This window comes from Equus quagga, unplaced genomic scaffold, assembly GCF_021613505.1.
Source record: "Equus quagga isolate Etosha38 unplaced genomic scaffold, UCLA_HA_Equagga_1.0 252_RagTag, whole genome shotgun sequence".
NCBI classification, from domain to species: domain Eukaryota; kingdom Metazoa; phylum Chordata; class Mammalia; order Perissodactyla; family Equidae; genus Equus; species Equus quagga.
Window position 1 is genome coordinate 2,079,852 of NW_025799860.1, and position 26,562 is coordinate 2,106,413.

The 26,562-nt window shown below is 36.1% G+C and overlaps 1 protein-coding gene across 2 annotated transcripts in view; it reads right to left on the bottom strand.

Moving 5' to 3' along the window:
- LOC124233819 (DNA annealing helicase and endonuclease ZRANB3-like) overlaps positions 1–26,562 on the bottom strand; it is a 215,746-nt gene that overhangs the window by 37,717 nt on the left and 151,467 nt on the right. For both annotated transcript variants that reach the window (XM_046651042.1, XM_046651043.1), the window contains 4 exons: positions 11,335–11,454; positions 9,005–9,124; positions 6,147–6,326; positions 5,105–5,257 (listed from right to left, as the gene is read on the bottom strand). In XM_046651042.1, coding sequence (XP_046506998.1) covers positions 5,105–5,257; positions 6,147–6,326; positions 9,005–9,124; positions 11,335–11,454 — 573 coding nt within the window. The remainder of the gene's footprint in view (positions 1–5,104; positions 5,258–6,146; positions 6,327–9,004; positions 9,125–11,334; positions 11,455–26,562) is intronic.

The window sequence follows — 26,562 nt, forward strand, 5'->3', positions numbered from 1 at the left end:
ATTCTTCTCCTCCTCTTCTTCCTAACCACAGGTCTCCCTGCCCCAGGGCCCATAATCATACTAATATTAGGCTAGGTCAATTCACTGAAAACCAATTTGCCAAATTTACCAAACTTCTTGGTTTTATAAAAGTCATTTATAGATTTCCCAGAATTTTTTTGTTGTTGAGGAAGATTAGCCCTGAGCTAACATTTGCCACCAATCCTCCTCTTTTTGCTGAAGAAGATCAGCCCTGAGCTAACATCTGTGCCCATCTTCCTCCACTTTGTATGTGGGATGTCTGCCACAGCATGGCTTGAGGAGCCATGCATAGGTCCATGCCCAGGATCCGAATTGGCGAACCCCGGGCTGCCAAAGCGGAGTTCTTGAACCTAACCACTGTGCCACCAAGCCAGCCCCAAGTCCATAGCATTTTGAATGTGATGGATTGGCAGGGTTCAGAAGACTGCGGGGAGCTAGGGATCCAGGGTGCTGGGGCCTCCAGACTCTCTTCCTGCCCTCAGCTTATCCTCTCTTTGCTGTTCAGGCCTGGTCTCTGCTCCTTGGTCTCCTCCTCTTTGAGCCTCTCAGGCTCCCCTTCTCCAGGGAGAAGATGGGCTGGGCTGAGTCATGTGCTGACTAACACACATAATTCATGGTTCTTCCGGCTGTGGAAGGTCCCTTTTCTTTGCCCCAGCTCTAACCTCCAGCTTCAGCAGCAGGGCAACAGGACAGATAAAATGAACATTCCTTAAAATGCTGACACTAGAGAAATATTCACAAGCTGTCAAAAACCATCCAATTAGAACTGTTAGAAACTTTTTAAACAAGTTTTTGATGACAAAGGGCAAATTTGGTTAACTAGCAAAGTTTAATCGACAAAATTGGAAGTATCCTGGAAATGCTAAATGTAGAAAAACTTTTCTTAAAGGCTTTAAGAAAGAATAAGAAAGAAATCAGTATAAATAGTAAAATTCCCATAGGAAATGCTGAAATTTTGGCAACATTCAGAAGAAAAATATGTTCATTGGTAGACTAAATTTCCTTAGAACATTTCAACAAATTGAACATTTCTTAAAATGCATGAAGCTAGGGGCCAACCTAGTGGCACAGTGGTTACATTCATCCACCCCACTTCAGGGACCCAGGGTTTGAGGGTTCGGATCCCAGGCATGGACCTAGCACCACCACTCGTCAAGCCACGCTGTGGGGGTATCCCACATAAAATAGAGGAAGATTGGCACCGATGTTAGCTCAGCAACAACCTTCCTCAAGCAAAAGGAGGAAGATTGGCAACAGATATTACTCAGAGCCAATGTTCCTCACACACACAAAAAATACATGAAGCTGGAGGATGTAAAGACAAAGTGGTGAGTGGCATGCCCACCTAAAGTAATTCAAAGTACATTTCACATGCTGGCCAAAAAACAAATAAATACAAACAAAGTAACAAATCAAAACAAACAAATGGTCCTTTACATTATAAGATTCCAATTTATATAAAACATCCTATGTATAAAGACATGCATTGAAAAATCTGTGCAAGGTAACACTAAACTGTGAAAGATAACACCTAACTCAGGAAAGTAAGATTTGTTAAGGATAATTGGGCAATTACTTTTAACTTTGTAAACAGATAGATATTGGTGTTCAGATGCATTTTTTTAATAGCTTTATTATATTTATATTTTTTCTTTTTTTTTTGCAGAGAAAGATTCGCCCTGAGCTAACATCTGTTGCCAATCTTCTTTTTTTTTTCCTCCCCAAAGCCCCAGTACATAGTTGCATATTCTAGGTGTAAGTTGTTCTAGCTCTTCTATGTGAGCCACCACCACAGCAAGGCTACTGACAGATGAACAGTGTGGTTCCAGGACTGGGAAATGAACCTGGGCTGCTAAGGCAGTGAGAGTGCTGAACTTTAACCACTAGACCATCAGGGCTGCTCCAGATGCACCTTTAAAACAATAAACATGTATATATACGGGAAGATATGTTTCAAATTCTCAATTCTTATCCTAGAAATGAACTCAAACATAGTTCAATATGGAATCTTAGAGAAAGAACAGCCACAAATCATAGTTTTAGTTATATATATTTTAAATACCTAGGATATCTATTGATTTGTTTATAGACCAAAATATAATATAATAAACACTACTTAAAGGAAAGCAGTTTTTTTAAATAAAAATGTCTTAGATATAATCCTTCTATTTTTTCAGTAATATTTGACAGAATGACATTCTAGTATCCTAAAAAAAAATATGTACTAGCCCTGCAAATTAGATAGATAAAAAATTTAATAAGATTCCACATAAAAATATTCTGTTTTCATGGAACAATAAAATTTTAATTTTGCATTATGAGAAACATGTGCAGACTTCAATTTTATGCCTATAATTTCTGATTTCTTAAAATTAAACTCCTCATAACTCTCATGCCATATAGCCCCAAAAGAGCTAGGAAAAAGCAGATAGTCTGAATGGCTATAAGCTTCTCACATATATTTTTTCTTATTCTGTTAAATATGGCCTCCAAATAGCATCTGTTATTGTACAGAGAATATAACACCCACATACTCACCATTCAAAATTTACAAATACTAATATTGTAACATTTACTTCTGCTCCTTTTTTAAAATAAAAGAAATGAAACATTTCTGATGAAGTTGCGATCACATTTTTACTCTTCTCCAGATATAATATATATTCTTCCAACTTGTATGTTTTATTACATACACATGTACTCATAAATACATAATATTATTTGTGTGTATGTATGTGTATGTGCTAAGCATTTTTAAAATAACACGTTTTTGAAATCTGGTCATGTAGATACACATAAATCTAACTCCTTTATGTTAACTTCTAAACAGCATCTTATGACAGTTTATGTAGCCATTCTCCTACTGTTGGGCATTTTGGTTGTTTCCAATTTTTTGCTCTCCAAAAAATGATTCAATAAACATCTTTGTGCATGTATCCTTACACACATGTGTGAGAATATACTCCTAGCAATGGGATTCCTAGCAATGGGAATATATTCCTAGCATTTCCAACTTTACCTATTGCCTAATAGCTATTGCCTAATTGTTCTCCCAAGTAGTTACAACAATTTATTCTCCCACCAAGCAGTATATGAGAGTTCAGCATATGAAATGTTCCTGGCATTTTTGGTATGTCAAATGTTTTCACTGTTGCCAGTCCAAGGCAGTGAAGTAGTAACTGATCTTGTTTTAATTTCTTTTGCTTAACACATATACACATAAGTATATTTATTTTTTTAAAAAAGAAAACATAGGAAGGATTAAACCTGAAACTAATAAAAATGATTACTTATAGGGGACAGATAGAAAAATAAGGAAGAGATAAATAAGAAATTATCTATATAATTCTAATAACAGAATTATCTCTGGGTATACCTTTTTATATAGTTTTGACTTATTTATTTTTTTTTTTTTAAAGATTTTATTTTTTCCTTTTTCTCCCCAAAGCCCCCCGGTACATAGCTGTATATTCTTTGTTGTGGGTCCTTCTAGTTGTGGCATGTGGGACGTCGCCTCAGCGTGGCTTGATGAGCAGTGCCATGTCCGCGTCCAGGATCCGAACCAACGAAACACTGGCCCGCCTGCAGCGGAGCGTGCGAACCTAACCGCTCGGCCACGGGGCCAGCCCATATATATAGTTTTGACTTTTAAACTATTTAAATGTTTTAAACATTCAAAAAAATGTAAAACCTTCAATTAAATACACACAGAAACAAATGAACCTAAATGCCTGTCAAATTAATAAGATAAACACATAGAAAAAAAGAACTAATTCAAATAACTTCTGAACAGAAAACCATGACTAATATACCTTTAGTGGAATGTATTTAGAACTGCTAAGTAATCTTGACTTTTACTTAGTTGTTGGTAGTGGTATTAGCATAATAATTTTAAAATTATTTTGCACGTATGGAAGGATAGAGCAAATGAGTAAATATGTTGATGTTGTTAGGAACCAGAGTCTCACTGATGGATAAGGGAAATATAAATACTTATATTTGTATTGATATATGGAGAAAGTGAAGAAGAACTTGGTGATACTGGATCTGAACTGGAAAGAATAGTATGAACTTATGATTTAAAAATGCATACATATAGGTACATTCATATCTACCCATCTATGCAAAAGTGTAGGTACGTGTATGTATACGGCTCTGTATGTTGAAAATAGCCCAGAAGGAATGACATCCCAGAGCAATAAAAAAATCCTGATTTCTAAATATCATTCTCCAACAAAGGAAATCAGGGCTCCTTAAAGAAATGTCCAGTTCCAGATCTGGAACAAAGGAAAAGTAAGGTATATCTGGAATATATTGTCTGTCAGAAAGCAAGAAAGCACTCAGAGAATTATAGAGACAAAAAAAAAAAAAAAAAAAAGAGTGGGAGAGCCAGTTTCAAGGAGCTTCAACTAGCCAGAGCTTTAAAAAAAAAAAAGGTGAAAGATTACAACACATTAAATAATAATAGAAGCTCCAGATTCATAGTGATATTTTTTAAATGAGAAATATAGTTTTTCTTTACAGAAAAATGCCAGCCAATAAATACAGACGCAATGATGGATCTTATTTTGATGAGGCAGCTACTTTTCACGTTTATTGGCTATTCAGGGCTCCTCAGATGCTCACACTGTTTGCCTATTTTTCTGTTGGCTTGTTTGTGTTTTACTAATTGAATTGTATACATTCTTTATATACTTTGGGTATTGTAATGTAAATATCTTTACTGAGTCTGTGACTTATTTATGTTAAATTTTGTAGCAAATTTAATACTTACATCTTTCTCTACCCTTAGAGTCATAAAGATAGTCTCTCATCTTTTCTTCTGAAGGCTGGATTCTATTTAGCTTGTCTTTCTAAGGAGCTGAACAGTGAGCACTAATACATAACTGTTGGAAGATACAAGCCACGGTTGCATCCTCCTTCTATCAATGTTATCTTTTGGTTCTAAGAGGTTTTCCAGCTTTATGTGGAGCTTCCTTTCAATAGCATAAATAATGGAAAATTGCTGTTTAAAACAATATACGATAAAGTTATAGTTTCAGGATATTAAAAAAAAAGAAAAGAATATGTGATACAATCTTACATGAGTGAACAAAATTTCACTCCTGAGCTCTTGAGAACTTTCATTTGGAGTCCAAGCTTCAGCAAACTGCAGGAAATCCCATTTTTCCTTATCACCTTCCTCAGCCTGAAGTTGCTCCTTCCTACCATTCAATGTGCTCCCCGTAACCTGAGCCTGTAAGATGGAAAAGCATATGAATTTTATAACAGTTCACCTCGTAGCTGACATTTAATAAGCAGTATCTTGATTTTGCTCTTAAATCACTAACCCACTAAAGAAAATCTTATTGTTTCAATGTGTAAGTAATATGTGTAATTATTACTTTAGCAATACAATTATTTAGTATATATGTATATATTACTTTAGTAATATAATTATTCAAAATTACAACCAAATTCCCAAGTCAATAATTCCTATTCTTAATGAGAAAAAGGTCTAGCCAGAAAAATGAGGCTATTTGCTTTTCTCATAAAAACTTTTATTCTAATATTTATAAACTTGGAAACTAAACCTACAAATGGCTGGCCATTTTGAATATCTATACTCAGAGCTTGGAAAATATCCTCTAAGCCTTAGTCAAGTCCTTTCTATAAACATTCCTCAAGGCTGGGGAGAAGAAGAGACAGCTGAGTGGACAGACCTTGCAAAGTCCCTCCTACCTTTTCTAGAGTCTTGGTACTGGCTGTCCTCTGTCCAAAAGTAGCTCAGAATGTAAAAATTCTTCTGAGAAAGGGTTTATTCTTAGCTTACAAAAAAGACTTGGGGCTTGAAGGCATTACGGTTCCTTGTTAGTTAACCCTCTCCTTCTAGCCTGTAAAATGGTAGAAGAAGGGCTTGGAAGACAATAGGAATACAGGTAAATTCATGCCTCTCTCTTATTCCAGAGAGAGCAGGTAGAGTACTACCACTTGAAGCCTTTTCTGAACTTAGTCTCTATTAACATCAATATCTTGGCATACTTAAGTATCCTTTGCCTGAAAACACTAAAACTCAACCTCTTGACTCATGTAGGCTACGGATGATAACGAGTAAGTTGGTAACCCAGTTTAGACTCAAGCTTTACCTTGCGATTCAACATTCCCCACATAAGGGTGTCTAGAGTTCCCTTTGCAATGAGGTAGTGAATATTCACAGAACTGCACTGTCCAATTCGGTGAGCACGGTCTTCTGCTTGTTTTATATGTCCAGGGTCCCAGTACAACTCAGCAAATACAACATGAGTTGCAGCAGTAAAGGTCAAACCCTAAGCAAAACAAGGTGAAGAAACTGAAATGCAAATAAACTGAGACTGCAACAGAGAGCCATATATAATAAAGTCTTTCCAAACATGTTAAATGGACAAGAGAAGACTGAAGGACTTAAAAACAAATCCGTCTTTCATTTTGAGCCAAATTAAGAAAATTTAATTCATGAAAGGCAAATGAAGACTGCTCATTGCCAGATAGCCAGGTGAACTACAAAAAAATACATTTAAAACATATTTCAATATTTCAAAAGTCAGTTTGATGGATACATATATAAACAAAATCACTTTATCCTCTGATGAAGACTGGATTCACATTACCACTGGAAAATCTAATAAAATACATTATAAATGAGAATATAATTTCTAACACATGGTATCCATAGCAACTAGGCAGAGAGCAGTGCATCCTCTATGCATTTAATTCATACTGCTGTTCTACAAAGCAAGAAAATCACGTCCCCAGTCATATAGTTCTCTTCCTATGAAATTTCTCATGTTACGTCCCAAAGACTCTGAAGTTTACTGGCTTATATCTCAATACACAGAAAACAACTACATTTTTTTGTGCAATTGCATTTTGTATCAGTTTGAAATAGTGTGACATTAAAAAAGTATTAACTAAGTCTTGTCTTATAATCAATATATGAAATAATGCAAATCTCCTCAAACTAAAAAAGCGTCCAACAATGCACGATTTTAAAGGTGGTAGACTGAGTGAAATGTGAACCACACTTATGATATTGCCACATAGTAGTAAATGATGTTAGGGGTCAACAGAAATATCCACCATACTTTGGGAGTATCATCTAATCCACACTGCTGTTCACATGCACTGGAACTTCTGGGAGTGAGTGACTTTTGTGACTGTGTGCTGTTACTTTGATATGTTATTTTGACTTAAAGTATTTTTATGTCACATAACAATATCATACTGGCATTCATTAAATGGTGGCACTAGTTCTCAAGTTGAAAAATTCACTGAAGATCAATCACTTCGGAATGGAGGGTAGAAGTAATAAAAACACAGAGAGAGCCAAACAACCACCATACTAAACTGTGCTGCTATTTAGGACAGGAAATGCCACAAAATCTTAGAGATAGTGCTGAAAAATAAGAAGTAGTATTAACAAGAGACACCTTTAAGTGTGTAAAAAGCATCATATGATCATATAAGAAAAAACGGAAAATATGTTGGCAAGGTCAGTGTCACTCAAAGATGCTACCAAACTACCATGTAAGATTCACAGGCTCCAACAACAAAGCCCTTATTTTCCTCTATTCCTATGAAGATACCAGTGTTCATGTATATGAGTTTGAAATTATACAAGGTCTTCAGGAATACAACCTTGAATAAAATGTGAGTGCCCTGTACAACCTTAATTTCAAAAAGTCTTTTACCAGACCACTCCTAGACTCTCCTGCCTGGCTTCCTCCTACTTATCTTCTCCCATGCTATGAGTACTCCATTTCTAATTTTAAGCTCTTTTTGATAACATCCTCCATGGCAGGCATATTCTAACAGATATAAAACTCAGATTATGGGAAGTTTAATCCAACATGAGGGAAGTGTTGAGATTAACTCTCGTTTTAGTTAGAACTCTCAGTGAGTTCTAGAACTTCTTCATCCTCGTGGAGTTTCTATATATATAATTTTATATACATCAACTAGCTGGGTAAAAGCAGATCTTTGGCTCTGGTCCAGATTCCAGAGTCCACCGAAGGTACCAGAAAATGCATATGCCAGGTTGCATAGGTAACAGTAACAGGCTTAACTACTTTTCCCTACGTTAACTATTCCGGCTTAGACATTTACATCAAAATATTTTAGAATGTTAGTAGAAAAAAGGTCCGGAAGGATCCCCTCTTACACAGTGCGGCAGAGACTGTCATTGCCTTCCCTAGCATCTATTCTTTTGTTATTCCTCTGCAACAGAATACCTGATTTTTTAGCGTGACTACCTGAAAAAAAGACTACTTTTCCCAGCTTCCTTTGAAGTTGATTGTGGCCATGGGACTAACTCCAGGCCAATGAGATGCAGCATGCCTTTCTCCAGTCAGCTGCCCAGATTGCAGATGTGATGGAGAAGCTCTAGCTGGACTCTTAGATAAGAGATACCTGCTGGGAGTGGTGAAGCAGACAGATGGAAGGGGCCTAAGTGCTAAAGACTTCGTGGAACCACCACAGTAGCCTTGGATTGTCTACATCAGAGAATAAAACTTTGTGTATTGAATTCATTCTTAATTTGGCTTTTCATTTACTTGCAGCCAAATCTAATTCTAAGGGACAAACCAGGGGCACTCCATAAAAAGTTCTGAGACAGAAAAGTTCTTTCCCTCAGGCCACCTTGCGTCACAGACTCAGATGAAAACCACCAAGTAAGATAAGTGCTATAAGAAAGGGATGAAAAACTTCTATGCAAATTCAAAGGAAGGAAAAAAGGTCATGGAAAAGTATTACAATCAAATTAACTATAGTCGTCTAGGAAATTCTTTCCTTGAAAATTTAGGAAGATTTGTGTCAGAGGTGTTGAGGTCTCATTCTATTATACTTTCTAGCACTCTCCAAAGTAGAATGTTTATTACAGCAGATATTTGGCTATAAAGTTATAATTATGGTCAATGGCCTTTTATCTCAACAACATTTCATTACCAAATTTAGACCTGAAATTTCTTACCTGACCAGCAGCCTGAATGCTTAGGATAGCCACACGAGTCTCAGGATCCTTTTGAAACTGATTAACCAGATGTATCCTTTCTGAAGATGGAACACTTCCATCTATCCTAATGTATCGAGTCTAGCATCAACAAGCAAAATGGCAAAATTAGGACAAGCCCCTATGCAACCATCTCATTTTATACATTTTACAGCTTATTTTTATGTTCTCATAATAAAACAGAAACTGGTTAAGATGACAGGTTGGCAAATGTTATACAAGAAGAATCTTAACCAAATTTCTTAATAGCTTCTTATAATGATTTCATATTTTTTAATCTTTTAAGCTACTTGAGGGGAGGATCTATGTCTAATTCATTCTCATACCATCAAGGCCAAGTGCAATGCCTCGTATATAAGAGGAGCTCCATACATCATTACTGAATTAAGCTAATGTTGTCCTCAGTAAAATTCTATGTAAATTATTATGCAAACTTTAAATGATGGATCCGACTAACTTTAAAGTTACAGGATCACTAATTCCAAAGCAAAATTAAAGTCAAACATGTGAGAAAGGAAAAAGAGGATTCCGCCCATATATTAGGGATTCATGAAGACTAGTGCATTTATTTCTGAAATAGTCCCACATTAACTGGAAAAATATATTTTTTAATGTATCATTTGAATTCCCTTTTTTCACATTATTAATCTTAAAAGAAATATGTGATACATCATCTCCATCAAAGTGGGGGACCAAGACACCCAAACACATTTTTAAGAAGTAGGGAAACATTAAGTGCTATAGTGAACAGTGCTGTCTTTTAAAAACTATTTGAGTTGAGAAAAGGGAGCAATCAGTGTGTGTTACAATACTTAAAAAGAACTTATTACTCAACTTTGTAAAAACAAGAATAAGCCCTGAATGTAAAATAGTTTCATTTATATATCCACTTTTATGGAAAACATAGCCTTAAGTAGTTGAGACATAGAAATATTCACTTTTATAAGGGAATAGTCAAGTTAATCACTAAATAGAATGTCCTTTATCAACTTTCTATGTCTTCACAAAACCAATATAAACTGACCAGTGATCCACTTACTATCCTGTAAGGGAGATTATAAAATCTTCTGAGGGTCATTCTAAAGAAAACACACTGTCAGGCTAAGGAGAGTTTGGGAGAAATTCACCTCCAATACCTTGACTACCTACATTTTTAACTCTTAGTGATGCTAAATGGGATTCTGAACACATCAGTAAAGTCAAAGTGGAAAAAAGAGACAGACCACTAAGCTTGGAATACATTCCAGTAATTTTAAGGTACAGTGGAATCAGAATAAGAAAATATTATGAATTGAATATTATTGCCCAATCATTTAAAAATTTCTAAGTTAGCTAACTCTTCCTCAGAAGGTGTTTTACAGATACTATATGACAATCAATGAGAAAGCACCTTCTAATGCACAGCTCTTTGTCATATTACACTATTATAAATCCTTCTATGAAGGAAACACTAGAATTACTTCTTTGGTAATGTTAATGAACATACTAGCTAATGCTTGAAAAATGTATACGAAGTTTTAAAAAACACGGCTTTATTCCTCCATTTGAAAAATCTACCTATATGGGCCAGCGGTTCTGCTGCTCGATGTATATTAAGCTCACACAATTTGTCAGGAAATTTCTTCTGGCTGGTTCTGAGCATCTCTAGAAGCCATCAGCACATAAAGAAAGGACAGGTTTAAACTTTGAAAGAAAAAATGGCAGATGCTGTCACTGATAAGACTGTTGGGGAACAAGGCGGGACTAAGAAAATGCAATGAGCCCAGACGGTTTGGTGGAGCTTACCTGGGCCATATGCTTCAAATTCACCTACACTAAATCTTAATAACATATTTTATAGAGTAGGCTGCCTGGAAGTTTAAAAGGTGTGACTGCAGCTGGGCACTAAAATCGGCTGAATTCATTCCTCCTTTCCCCTCAAAATCACTCACATTCTAAGACCACCTTGCTGGTAAACAAAAATTTTAACTTTTAACTGCCAATCTCAAATGGTATATCCATTATCAAAAGCAGAATTCACTTTATAGCCTATCAAGGCAGCATATTTTAATCAATCCAGATAATTTGATCAGTGGAAAATTACAACACTGGTATAAAAGAGAAAATTTAATAGTACATTATCAACACAACAGTAATACAATATTATAATAATTTGCAACAAAATATCTAATAATAATTTATATACCATCATCTGAAGATGGCAAAAAAGCTCAACTATAAGACTACAATTGATGTTAACTATATTAAAAACTGCAACCTAAGAAGTGTTTCATAGAAAAATGGTAGCTTACCTTGTTTTCTATGACTGCTTCTGTGCAAGCTTGGAGCATGCTTAAATGGTGAGCAAAAACCAGAAATTTAAGTGAATCGTTCTGAAGCATCATCTTAATATAATCCTTCACAGCACCTGCCTAAATATTAAAAGTTAAAGCTTAGTAATGTCATAAAAATGTTTATTAAAAAATCATGTCACTTTCCTTTAATAAAGCAAGAAAACCTTCTTGAAAATCAGTCAAGTTTCTATGAACTTTTAACTGCTTTGTTCTCTAGGTAGCCTAAGGAAGTAGATGCCCACACGTAAGGGGCATGTGGAAGAAGAGGGGCAAGAGAGAGAAAAAACTGAGAAGTAAAACAAGAACAAGACAAGAATGAGAATTAACAAAACAAGAGAAGGAAAGAGTTTCAATAGAAAGTAGTCAATTAGGCTATGACCAAGAAAAGGATGGTGGTTTTGTTTAGAAAGCAATTTTCAAAAAAACTTATATAGAAGACTAAGTGGAAGAGAGTTAAGGAGAAAATGGAAGATAAAACATCAGATGAATAATATTATTTTGAGGGGGAGGAGACTGAAAAAGAGTAAGAAGGCCAGGACTGAAACTTAGGGGTTAAAGAAAGTTGGCTAATTCATTTTCTTAATTAAGAGACCTAGGTAGATTTACAAACAAGCTGTTTAAGGTGCAGATAGGCTAAGAAAAATAGAAAATGAGGGGATTTAGCCTGTCTCCAGGATGGAGATCACAGAAGAGGCTGGAGTGATGGGATTAAAATCACAGGAAGGAGATCTGAGAGAACAAGGGGAGACACAAAGAAATTGCGAGGTAGAACGAAGAAAATAAGAAAGTTCAGATTGAATACACTTTCCTTAGTTAACTCGAGGACAAGTTACTTATTAAGAGTGAGAAATCAATATGAGATGAATTAAATAGGAATTAAATTTAAAGTGGATAGCATGAATTAAATTTAAAACATAAATATAGTATCTCTTAACTGTTAAAAACTAGTTACTTAGAAATTTTGGGAAAAGATAGCAGGCTCAACATATTTAACCTCCACTCCTTCTCAGTGTTATATTTAAATGAGAGCAAAGTGTAGAGAGGGAAGGAGAATTGGAAAGGGATCAATAGCAACAAAACTTTGGAAGCTAAAAACTAGACAGATGCTTGGTGATGGATTAGCCAACCTGACAGTTCCTACCCTGGCAGTAGGGAAAGTTGAGAAGCACCTGGTTTATAATGCAGTAGTCTAAAAAGGCTCAGGAAATGGCACCTCTGGAAGTGAGGATGGGGTGTGGCTAAAACAGGAGGCTTAGCTGAAAGAATGACTAAGTAGTTGATTATGTGCAACACTGATCCATATCCTTTCTCTACGCAGTCCACATAATAGGTGACTTCCCAACCCCTCCTGGCAGAAAAACTGGCGATTCACTTTCTGCAGAGGGTAAAACGGACGGTATCTGGATGGAGGAATCCAACATTGACCGTAGGCCATCTTGCAAAAATCATGGGGATTAAATGAAAGTTACATAATAAATACTGAGATCTGTCCCTCTCCCTCAAACTTTCTACCCCTACAGGTCCAAAACAGGTCTCTAGGCAGAAGAGCAGAGTCTTATAAAATGACTCTTTTCTGGGGAATCTGATCAGTTAAAGAAAAAAGACTAAAGATACTGACATTGGAGGTTCCTCAACAAGACATCCCAGTCAGATCACCCTTTATTGAAGGCCATAGTTTACAGTCCATATCCACAAACAGGGTCTCCAGTCAGTGTTTAGTGTCTTACTTATAAATATAAGCAAACAACCAAGGATCACCAGGCATTTGTAGAAAGCAACCTTAAGAACAGATAAACTACACAGAGAGAAAAAAACTACAAGAGATTACATTTATAAAACAAGAACAATGGGGCCGGCCCCGTGGTCGAGTGGTTGAGTTTGTGTGCTCTGCTTCAGCGGCCCAGGGTTTTGCTGGTTCGGATCCTGGGCGCAGATATGGCACTGCTCATCAGGCCATACTGAGGTGGCATCCCACATGCCACAAGTAGAAGGATCCACAACTAAAATATACATCTATGTACTGGGAGGATTTGGGGAGAAAAAGCAATTAAAAAAAAAAAAGAAGATTGGCAACAATGTTAGCTCAGGTGCCAATCTTTAAAAAAAAAACAAACCAGAATAGGATGCTACAAAAATGGAATAGTTGGGGGAGATGGAGGGAAGTACTTTTGGAAATGAAAAATATAAAAGCAGGGATTAAAAATGACACTGCTTATGGGCCAGCCCTGGTAGCCTAGTGGTTAAGTTTAGCATGCTCTGCTTCAGCAGCTTGGGTTCTGTTCCCAGGCGTGGACCTACACCAGTCATCGATGGCCATGCTGTGGAGGCACCTCACATAGAAAAAGAGGAAGATTGGCAAGAGATGTTAGCTTAGGGTGAATCTTCCTCAGCAAAAAATAAACAAATAAATAAAAATGCACTGGTTATTAAGCTGAGGATATCTTCTAGAATGTAGACGGAAAATAATAGAGAAAATATAAGAAAATTAGAGGATCAGGACATAAGGGCAATATATGAAAAATAAAAGTTCTAGGAAACAATACAGAGAAAACAGAGGAAATGAAATAATCAAAGAAATAAAGAATGTTTTACAGAACTTAAGTACATGAGTTTCCAAAATGGAAAATGGAAAAGGGCCACTGAAGATCCTTCACAATGGATGAAAATGGACCTAGAGCAAGGTCCATCATCATAAAATATTAGAACTTTGGGGACAAATAAATGATTCTATGAGCCTCTAGAGAGGGGAGGAAAAGATTTCACAGAATCAAAATAGAATAAAAATTTTGAATTGCATTGGATATCTCAACATCAATACTAAAAACTGAAAGAAAATGATTTCTAACTAAAAATTTATGTCCAGTCAAATTAAAAATCAGGTATAAAAGTAGAATAAAGACATTTCAAATATGCAGGGATTGAAATAATTTACCTTCATTGTACTCTTTCTTGGGAGGCTACTGGTCCAGCAAAACAAGGGAGTAAACAAATAAAGAAAATAATATCAAGGAAAGAGGTAATTCAGCACAAGAGAGAAATAAAGAAAATCCCCAGGATGAGAGCTCTGCAGTAGACCAAAAGAGCAACAGCATGGACTAGAGCTGATCAATGGCAATAGGTGAAATTTGTTTAAGAAGATAAAATTACTACAATGCTAATGTTTAAAGATATCATGAGGAGATTAAACAACTAGTGGAAAAGCTTAAGGATGAATTAGTGAAAATGAGTTGTAGAAGAAAGAAAATACATCCATAGTATATTGTATGATTCAACTGTAAATAGTATAAACATTGTCTAATAATATACATGGTGAATATTGATCAAGCCAAAATTAGCATAAATTGCTATAAAATTAGTAAAACTATAACTCTCTCTCTCTCTTTCTCTCTCTCCATCTGTCTATCCATCCATCCATCCATCCATCCATCCATCCATCCACCTACCTACCTGTCTACCTACCCATCACTCTGTTGGAAGTATGGGAATTGGGGAAAGGTCTAGGTGAGAAGGTGGGGCAGAGGGATGAAAGAGCTAAAATTTTATCTTCCATTTTGGGAAGCCAATTGATAACAGCTAAAATTACAAAGCAAGTACTAATACAAACAAAGAAGCAAGATAAACACACTGACAGATTTGAAGAAAACACTAAAAAAATTGACTAAGAGAATAGGAAATGGTTGCCTCTAGGGAATAAGTTTAGGGGGCTGTTATATTTTGAAATGGCTGTTTCTCCTCATTAAGCTATGATCATATGTAGCTTTGGTAATAAAAAAAAATTAAAATGGGCTTTCAAAACTGAAAAATACCTACTTAAAATTCATGCATATGACTACAAAATCACAAGACTAATTCTGCAAGCCACATTTTATATGTCTAAATTTCCTAAATAATAGAAATTCATCATACAATGAGACTGGAGGCTGTTAAGAACTTTAGCCTTGGATTTTAGTGCCTCAGAAAGTGGAATGAAGCCCTCTCAAAATAAGGAGCTATAAATTCTGGCTATGTTTCCATGGTAACGGAACCACTTTAATAAACTGCATGTTTGCCTAAAGAGCTATATTTACTGTGATAAGCCTTTCAAAAAGTACATGTCAAGTTGGAACATTTTTAAGGTACATTCATTTACCATCCATTGCGAATTTACAAACTGTACAATCACGGCACCCCTAGTCTCCGATGCCTTCCCCACCTCTTCACAAGCAAGCTGTTTCCACCAGAGTCCCCTCCACTGGCATCCCCCTTTCCTCGTTACAACCAGAAACTGCTGATGCCAAAACTCCAGCCCCCTGCTCCCTACTCCTTCCAAACACTGGTTCAGGAAGGCTTATGGTTACTATTAATACTATAAAGTTCAACGATACAACCGGCTTAATAGTCTCTTGGGACTAACCTAGTAACTTAACCATCATTGTGATACTGGGAAAATGCGTTTGGAGAACCAAAATATCTATGTTAACAAATGAACTTTAGGATTCTTAGGTTCCTAAGTTGGGGATTGCATAGGTTTGCATTTTAAAACGGCCTATATTGGGGCCGGCTCGGGGTTTGCCGGTTCGGATCCCGGGTGCGGACATGGCACTGCTTAGTAAAAGCCATGCTGTGGTAGGCGTCCCACAGAGAAAGTAGAGGAAGACGGGCATGGATGTTAGCTCAGGGCCAGTCTTCCTCAGCAAAAAGAGGAGGATTGACAGTAGTTAGCTCAGGGCTAATCTTCGTCAAAAAATAAATAAATAAATAAATAAATAAATAAAATGTACTATACATGCATTTTAACTATTCTGATTTTATTATAATTAAAACTGCCACGGCATTGTCATATTTTAAGTTATTTGAGCAGGAATTTGCTTTCAAACTATCATAAGTGCACATTATGTGGAATGGCAGGTCCTGATAATGATCAGCATTTTGGTTATCCTGGTTCCAGTTTTGAAGAAGTTGCAGAAAATACACATGTTCATAATTCTATTTTATTTTACTGAAATTGGTCTGTTAGTGTCTGTTAGTCAAAGCTCTAGTTTAAATAATTAATGAAGACTGTACATTACTATACTATACGTCTAGTTTAAAGAAATGCAGAAAAAAGAGAACATGTAAGATTTGTTTCTCAGTTTTTTTTTCAGCGAGTAGGTGCACATCAAACTTTTTGAAGTGAAAGTAGTTAAAGAAAAGTCTACACTGCATTAAAGACCTGATGAAAGTTACCTGATTTTAAATTCTCAGCCTTTAATCAAATAATAAAAGGGAGAAAGAAAGAATGAAAAAAATATGAAACCTGAGCAATGACAAAGACTCTCTCCTTGAGCAAACTTCAGTTAGGCTTCTCTGAGCCGCCTTTTTGACTAGGCCTTGACCTCGGCCTTCCAAATCTGGCCTGTCCTTGCCAGGCCTGCATCGCCCAGTGTTACCGAGAGTTCTGCTAAGTCAGTTTATTGAGAATCTCCTACCCTTGATGCCTGATCACCTGTTGATATCTAACCAAGCTCCTCATCCCTGACTTACCATGTCTAAGTCCTCGGCCTCCCTCCAGCAAGAATCCTGCTAGGTCAGTTCAGCAAGAGTCCCTCCACTCCTGATGTCTCCTCTTAGTAATGTTCCATCCACCAACCCCCTCACCCCGCTCCTTGGCTATAAATCCCCACCTGTCCTTGTTGTATTCAGAGTCGAGCAATCTCTCTCACTTGCCATAGAGTTGACTCCTACCGCAGTGATCTTGAATAAAGTCGTTACCGTTTTAACAAGTGTCAGAATAATTTTTTCTTTAACACCTACAACTTCTAGCGAAGGGAGTATAAGCACAAAAGAGGCTTCTCCTTCAGTTCTGGAGTCCTCAGGCCCCAGACCAAAGGGTAGTTTTGTTTAGCTATCTGGTGGTCACATGCTTTACGGAAAGCTCTTCAAGCCCTTCTTAATCAGCGATAGGTGAATTGTGACGGGTCTAAGCAAGCCTAGCACGTCCATTCCCACTGCAAGTGTTTCTGACTAATAAGAAACATGGGAAGTCTGCTGCTGGCTTCAGAAAGATCCTCACGGACAAAGGGACTCTTAGGAAAGCTCTTCCTTGCTTCGGACATTATGGCCCGCACTTGATATCAGGAGCTGCACCCGTCATCTTGCGGCTACTATGGAAGCTGCTGAGGACAAGTGGTAAACTAGGGCAGACAAAGCAGAATGACAGAGAACTTTTCTGTCTGCATTTAAAAAAAACCAAAAAACAACAAACAGCTTTATTGAAATACAATTCACACACCATAAAATTCACCCATTAAAAGTGAACAATTCACTGGTTTTTAGTATATTCACAGAGTTGTGCCTCCATCATCACCATCAATTTTAGAATATTTTCATTACCCTCAAAGAAACCCTTCACCTCCCAGCAATCACCCCCCGCTCTCCAGGTCCCTGTATCACCCCAGCTCTAGGCAAACACTAATCTACTTTCCATCGGTATGGATCGGACTATTTTGGACATGTCGTGTAAATGGAATCACACAATATTAGCAAAATATACTCAATCCATGACATAGAATGTATCAGAAATGTAATTTCAGAATTTCAGAAATGTAATATCAGTTTCTTTTTTATTGTCAAATAACATTCCATTGTATGGATATACCACATTTTATCGTCCATTCATCAGTTGATATCCTCTCTGCCTCTCTTGCTGTTATTCATTTATGTAGTTCACCTTATATTGTTTCTTATTATTTCTTTGTGATAGTTGATTTACGTTTTAGCCTTTAAAATTATCTTAAATGAAGAAAGGAAAGTACCAAAGTAAAAGAGAATATGTATTGCTGATTCATCCCCTGCCCTGCCCTGCAGACCACCACAAAAGAAAGATTAGGATTTGTCTTCCACTATCCCCTCCCTGTCGCCCACTGTTCTTGATTTAGAAATCATTTCATCAACCTAAAAAAATACTTTTAAATCTGGTAGAAAATATTGTCAAAGCTGGTAGAAGACAGCCTTCAGGGGAAGAATGGTAGTTCCATACTATAATGTCAGTGTTTTGGACATTTTCACAGAGCCCTGTGCCAAAATCTTCCCCTAGAAAACAACAGTTTCACTTCCAAAGATGGTTTGGATGAACTATTGGAAGTGTGATTTTCTTATCTCTAGGCATGTTTATGGAAGTATCTGTAAATATAAATCTAACACTTCTAATACAGCTAATCTTTTGACACTGATCAAGTTCCACAAGCAGCCCATTTCACACTGAGAAGCAGAAGGGTGTTACAATACCATTAAGAAGAGAGCAACTCCAATTTAATACCTTAACCAACACAATTTTACAAAAGAACTTGGGATCCTAAACCTTTCCATTAAACTTTTTAGAACAAGATATAATAAAACAATTGATCTATCTAATCTATCTATCTGTCTGTCTGTCTGTCTGTCTGTCCATCTATCATCTATTAAGCAAGGATGGATAAGAGCGAACATTCCCATGAATGACATACTCCATCGGGTTTACTCAAATTTAGATAAAGTTAGAAAGTAAAGCCAATAGTATTATGAACTTAAAAACTTTTTTTCATGGAATTTTGACCGGAAAAGTCATTGATCAAAACAGCTAATTTAATTCTTTTAAAATTGAATTCAATTTTCAAAAACATTCTCGATTTCTTTCTGAATTCCATCCATCCATCATATCAATAAGGTAAACAACTTTGAACTAGTAAGGGTAAGTATGAATGAATCTTATTTGGGAGTTAAAAATTATAGCACATACAACATACAGACTTTTAAGTTCTGTATCTTCTCCATGTCTGTACAAAGATGCTGAAAAATCACCAACAGGGAAACAGGCACCACTTTAAACCCATGGTTACTAACAAATATTAAATTTTTTCAGCTATCCTGGTGGAATGATGGCTAAGTGCATATACTATGGAGCCAGACTGTCTGGGTTCAAATCCTCCCACCATCACTTACAATCTGAGAGTCTGAGCAAGTCACTTAAATTTGTGCTTTAGCTTCTCCATCTATAAGAGAGGATAAAAGGTACCCACACCTCATAGAGTGGTGGGGAATTAAATGAGTTAGTGTGTAAAATATGCTTGGAATAGTGCTTGGCACATGGTAAATGCTGTAAAAGTGTTAGCTCTTATTAATACTATATTTCTCCAGTAAATTGCAAAAACAACTTCAACGTTTACCATTTTCTTTGAAATCAGAATCTATGCCTCTTGGCTCTCAAACTTCCCACTGACCAGAGAAAACAGAATTCATCATTTGAGAATGATGTTACCTTTCTTTGTTTTTACTCATCCTCACTTCCTTTCCTTTTCTGACAAGAAGTATTTCTTCTCTTCTCTAAGGCAAATCCCTCCACATGTGATTCCAAACTTAACCATTCCTGCCACCTGAAAAACCTTATACCACTCTTCCCTCTCAAGTAGATATTTCCCATCTTTAATAATGCCTACCTCCATTCCACATGGCCATGTAGCTAACATACTCTCTCTTTCCTCCTCTAAAATGGTAACATTATTGTTTTATTTGTACCTTATTATTACCAACCATCTCCTTACTAGTGAGCAGAAAGCAGACAGTGCCCCATTCAGAAGCAGAGACCCTGTCCTAAACAAAAGAACTGGCACGGGAAGAGGCACTCTTCAGTCTCACAACGTCCCAGTCTCTGTGCGCCAGGCATCTTGCCTCACTGCTAGCTGGGACAAGCTGCTGAGGCAACACAGCAAAGAGGAAGTGTGCTTTGCGTATAATGGAAACGTGCTTAAAGCAATTTGCCTTCTGGAAAGTTTTTAAGGCACGAAGGAATGCTGTCATCTCCAAAGTGACAGGATAGTTTAAGTTATCATTTTCATAGGAAAATAACTGGCATTTCTCTTAACATGGTTTTCTCTAGAAATGAGACGTTGTTGCAATGCACCAGAAAATAACTGAGAGTTGGCTAAATCACACATACCACTTATATGTTTTTTCCTTAGGAGAATATTATGCTGATCCTAAATCTAAAGAATCTGTTCATTTTCATCCATTGTATTCTGGACAAATATTACAAAGCAATAAAAATGATTTAGAAGAAGAAAAGTAATTCCAATTATCTGAGATCCTCCACTAATTGACTTTTTACCAGTAACACTGATTATTTTATGTTCATTTCCTTTGTTGTTTACAATCATTATTATTTACTGCTTATCATTATCATTATTAAATTTCATATCATTAAGAAATATCTGAAAAACAGATCTTAATAATATAAAAACAAAACTAAGGAGATAATAACAAACACACATAACTCACACAGCCTCTATCTTCCTGAGAAGTGCAAACACTTAATCTCAAAAGGCAGACTAGCATAAACGTCTGTACAGCACACGGATGGCACACATCAGTGCCATAACTGTATAGCATCACACTGCAGATATTCAAAGTTATCATATCAGTATGACCTAATTTGCTGACACGACCTAATTTGAAGCACTAGCACTGTTTTCCTGTCTGCCTAGAAGACACTGTAGAATACAAGAAAAAGAAAAGATTAGAGCAGAGAAAGAACCTATCCTGGAAATCCATAAAACTAGGATAGATGGAGACCTATTTGTCTAGAAGCCTTCAGACATAACTCTGCTTAGAGCAGAGGAAGACAATAGATGACCCCCACAGGTCCTTTCTAGCTCTCTAACCACAATTAATGAACAGTGTTAAAATAGTCATAAAAATGGATGCGGGAAGTATTCGCTTCCTCAGAAGAGCTGACAAGAACAAGATTTTACACTTTATACTTTAATTTATTTATTATGGAGTTATAGCCTTTAAAAAATTAAATACTACAAATAATGAACAGTTCATTTTACTTTAGGCAATAATTAAGCATATGCCCCTAAAACAGCATATGCTATAAGTAAGTGTATACTCATACAAACACATTTACTTGAAAACATTATTTTCTTTACATTTTTCTTCTTACTCTAATCAAGATTTTCAAAATTTAGATAAATTATCATTAGTTTTAATTATCTTTAAATTCCTCAACAGAATTGTTCAAATGACTCAATAAAAGGCAAAGTATTTCAGTATGATGCTGCAGAGTACAAAGAAATCTTCTATTATCTAACAGCTTTGTGCCTGGTGGAGTTTGGCACCGATCATGTTTAATGAGGGACTGTGCACAAACATATCTCCTGTTTTTCCCAGTATCAATGAATGAAACAAACATCAACCCAGTAGGCCAAGCAAGAAACCTAGATTCTACAATCACCAATGTCTATTGATTTCCCATCTTCAATATTTATTGAATTATTCCTTTCTTTCCAGGTAAGACACGGTACAGCTACGGCCTTGGTTCAGATCATCCACTGCTAGCCTGGACTACCACTGTGGCATCCCAACTGGACTTCCTGCCTACAGGCTCGTTCCTCCCAATGCATTCTCCACATAGCTAGAGTTATTTTTCTAAAGCACAAATCTGATCATTTTACTCTATCCCACTCTACCTAACCGCTCAGAAACCTCAGGATAAACTACAAACTATGAACTGTGACCTTCATGGTATGGTTACCACTCTCTGTGATGCCCAGCCTAGTCTCTTTCAGAATTCCTCCCTGACATTCTATGCTTTATCCATGATGACCTACTTTTGATTCCCTAAATATGCCACTTCTGGTTAATCTTTGTGAGTTTGCACAATTCATCTGTCTGAAACATAAAGCATCCACCCCATCCACTTCCCATTTCATTTTGGTTGGCTAAATCTTACTTGTTCCTTCCTTGAGACACCATTCCTAAACCTCCAAGACTGGGCCAAGTGTATTCTTTCACGTGCTTCCACAACATCTTGTTTTTTAAATACTAAATATACTCTACTGTAGTCGAACATTTATTTCACTGTCTTCCCAAATTGACTGAAAGTTCCTTGAGAGGCAGACACTGTATGTTGTTCACCATACCTCCCTAGCACCAAGCATGATCCTTGCCACGTAGTAGGCACTCAAGAAATATCTGTTGAATTACTCAGGAACACACTTAGTCAAAGAAAGGAAGCTTCCACATCAGTATGCACACAACATAGCATCCAATTTATAATCTGAGGTATTTCAAAAGGTCTTTTACAAGCTGGTTTGGGAGAACTTTGAAACACATTTTCTCATAGAAACTATATATATATATATTTGGTGAGGAAGATTGGCCCTGAGCTAACATCTGTTGCCAATCTTCCTCTTTCTACTTGAGGAAGATGGTTGCTGAGGTAACATCAGTGCCAATCTTCCTCTATTTTGTATGTGGGATGCTGCCACAGCATGGCTTAATGAGCAGTGTAGTGTGTAGGCGAGCACTTGGGATCTCAACCAGCAAACCTGGGCCACTGGGGCAGAGCACACAAACTTAACCACTACACCACTGGGCCGGTCCCTCATAGCACAATATTAAATGTAGTTGATAACTAGCTACCTCTCCCAAATATATAATGTTACCTATACCTATAATGTAGGTAAAGTGTATTATTTACAGTCATTGTAGACTCTAAATACTGAATATCAATAATGTTTCTGGGAAAATGTATTAAGAACTCCAATTCTGCAATGCCATGAACTAATTATTTCTGGCTGCAGCCCAAGAATAGAAATATATAGTTCCAATTTACGTAGGTGGTTGAGGACAGAGGTTCTAATAGGGAGGGAATGAAAAATGACTAAAAACTAGGGAATTGGGGTGGCAAGGATTGGTCTTCTCTTGCCATTAATCTTTGGGAACATGTTCCAAGCTGGGGACAACCAACTTTTCATCTCCTTTCTTTTCCTTCAAGAATCCTAGGAATTAGATGCCAACTTCCTATTGACAATTGACACTTCTGATGTCCAACTAGGGTTTCTTACCAAAGGAAATTATCTAAATGTTCTCATGTATATTCTTTTCATTCTGTACTCAGTATTAAGTACAAAGAAAGCCAAGCAAGCAAGCAAACAAACAAAAAGCAAGATAGCTATTAACTCTAGGAAAAACAACAATTGTCAAAGAAAATAAACGTAATTATAGCTCAACTGTGAAATGTTTAACAGAGTCATTATACTGTAAACAATGAAAACTCATCAAACCAAAAATTATGATCAAACTAAAAATTACAATATGGGAAAATGGAGCAGGGGGAAGGTATTGCAAATATTTTCTTCCAATTTGTATTTTGCATTTCATTTCCATAACAGTGTCTTTTGTACACCATACAGTTTTTAGACAACAGCCTAAATTTTAAAGTTTTGAGTCCCATTTTTTGTCCGTTAATGTATGTGCTTTTCATATCCTATCTAAAAAAAGCTCCTATCCAAAGGTTGGGAATATTTTTATGTATGTATGCTACCAAAAGTTTTATAAATTAGCTTTTATATTTAAGTCTATGACCCATATCAAGTTAATTTTTATGTATGGTGTGAAATAACGGTCAAGGCTAATTTTTTTTTTCCTTATGGATATCCAAGTGTCCTAGTACCATTTGTTGAAAAGACTAACATTTCCCCATTGAGTTTCTTGTCCTCTTTCCTAAGACCAACTGACAATCTATATGAAGGTCTGTTTCTGGACCCTCTTTTCTGGTTCTTTAATCTAAATATCTATCCTTATGCCAATACCACAAAGTCTTGATTACTGTAACTTTATAGTTAAATATTTATATCATGTAATGAGAGTCTTCCAACTTCATTCACAATTATTTTGTCCATAGTAAGTCTTTTGTGTTGTCTCATAAATTTTACCTTCACTTTGTCAATTTCTACAAAAAAGACTACAGAGATTTTCATTAGCATTGTACTGAATATATAAATTAATTTACAGAGAACTGGCATCTTAACAATATTGAATCTTCTGATTCATGAACATGATCTATCTCATCACTTATTTAAGTTTGTTTTACATTCTCTAAACAATGTTTGGTAGTTTCAGCGCATATATCTTGTTGAATTTATCCCAAAGTAGTTCATTTTTTTTTTTTTAAGATTTTATTTTTCCTTTTCCTCCCCAAGCCCCCTGGTACATAGTTGTGTATTTTTAGTTGTGGGTCCCTCCAGTTGTGGCATGTGGGATGCTGCCTCAGCATGGCCTGATGAGCGGTGCCATGTCTGCGCCCAGGATTTGAACTGGCGAGACCCTGGGCTACCGAAGTGGAGCTCTTGAACCCAACCACTTGGCCACAGGACCGGCCCCCCAAAGTAGGTCATTTTTATTGATCCTATTATAAATTATATTTTTAAAGTTTCAATTTCCAATATTTCATTGCTAGTACACAGAACTACAAATAATTTTTGTATATTGAACGTGAGTCCTGCGATCTTGATAAATTCACTCATCAGTTCTGGTAGATGGAAGAGTTCTTGGATTTTCTACGTAGACAATCATATTGTCTGTGAATATACACAATTTTCCTTATTCCTTTTCAATCTGCATAACTTTTATTTCTTTTTCTAGCCTTATTACACAGTTATAAGAACAATATTGAAACAGACAGTGTTGAATAAAGGTGGGGGGAGCAGTCTTTTGTCTTCTTCCTGATCTCAGTGGAACAGCATTCAGTCTTTAAGCATTAAGTATGGCATTAATTGTAAGTTTTTCATAAATGCCTTTCATGGGATGAGGAAGTCCCTCTCTATTCCTAGTTTGCTGAGAGGCTTTATCATGAATGGATGTGGAATTCTGTCAAACGCTTTCACTGGAATAATCATATAGTTCTCCATTTTTACATTGTAAATGTGGTGAATTACAGTGATTAATTAATCCAGTGTTAAACAAACCTTGTATTGTTGGTATAAATATATTTTTACATATTAGTGGATTTGATTTGCTATTATTTTGTTAAGGATTTTAACATCATGAAGAATATGGACCTGTAGTTTTCTCCTGAAGTGTCTGTCTGGTCTTGGAATCAGGGTAATCTTGGCTTCATAAAATTATTTGGGAGGCATTTGTTCCTCTTCTGTTTTCTAAAAAATGTTTTGGCAATTAGATATACATGTATTTAGGACTGCTATGTGTAATTAATGAATTGACTCCTTTTTCATCATGTAAATGTCCTCTTTAACCCTGGTAATGTTGTTTTGAAGTCTACATCATCTGATATTAATATATCCACTTCAGCTTTCTTTTGGTTATTGTTTGCATGATATATATTTTTTCACCCATTTATTTATTTATTTTTAAATATTGGCACTTGAGCTAACAACTGTTGCCAATCTTCTTTTTTATACATATATATATATTTTATTTTTTCCTTCTTCTTCTCCCCAAAGTCCCCCAGTACATAGTTGTATATTCTAGTTGAGTGCCTCTGGTTGTGCTATGTGGGACACCTCCTCAACATGGCCTGATGAGCAGTGGCATGTCCACACCCAGGATCTGAACCGGTGAAACCCTGGGCTGCCAAAGCAGAGTGCATGAACTTAACCACTGGGCCATAGGGCCAGCCCCTCACCCATTTATTTTTAACCTTTAGCATCCATACTTATAGAGAACTTCTTTGGATATCATATAATTTATGCAATCTGACAATTCCTGTCTTTTAATTGGTGAACTTTGATCATTTACACTTAATATACTTATTGATATAATTGGATTTAAATCTACCATCTTATTAGTTATTTTCTATTTGACTCAGTTGTTCTGTTCCTTTTCTACCTTCTTTTGGATTAACTTAGAATTTCTTCTGTCATTAGATTACTTTATTATATCCACTATATATACATTTTAAAACTTTTTATTTTGAAATACTTTTAGACATATCAGAGGTTACAAAGATAATATAGAGAATTCCTATGTACCCTTAATCCCTAATGGTAATTTCTTATATAACCATAGTACAATATCAACACCAGGAAAATGACACTGGTATAATAATATTTTTTATCACTATAATTCTATCATTTTGAAAATGTTATAAAAATGGTGTCATAATGTTTGTAAACTTTTGATACTGGCTTCTTTCACTCAATATAATGTTTTTGAGATTCATTCAATTTGTTACACTTATCAATAGTTCATTCCTTTTAAGTGAGTATTCCATTGTATGGATGCACTACAATTTGTTTGAAGGACATTTGGGCTGTTTCCAAGTTTTTGGCTATTACAAATAAATTCCTGTAAAGGTGTTTATGTAAGCCTAAGCTTTCATTTCTCTAGGATAAATATCCAGGATATTTAGACTTTTTATGATTACATTTTATCTCCACTATTGGCTTA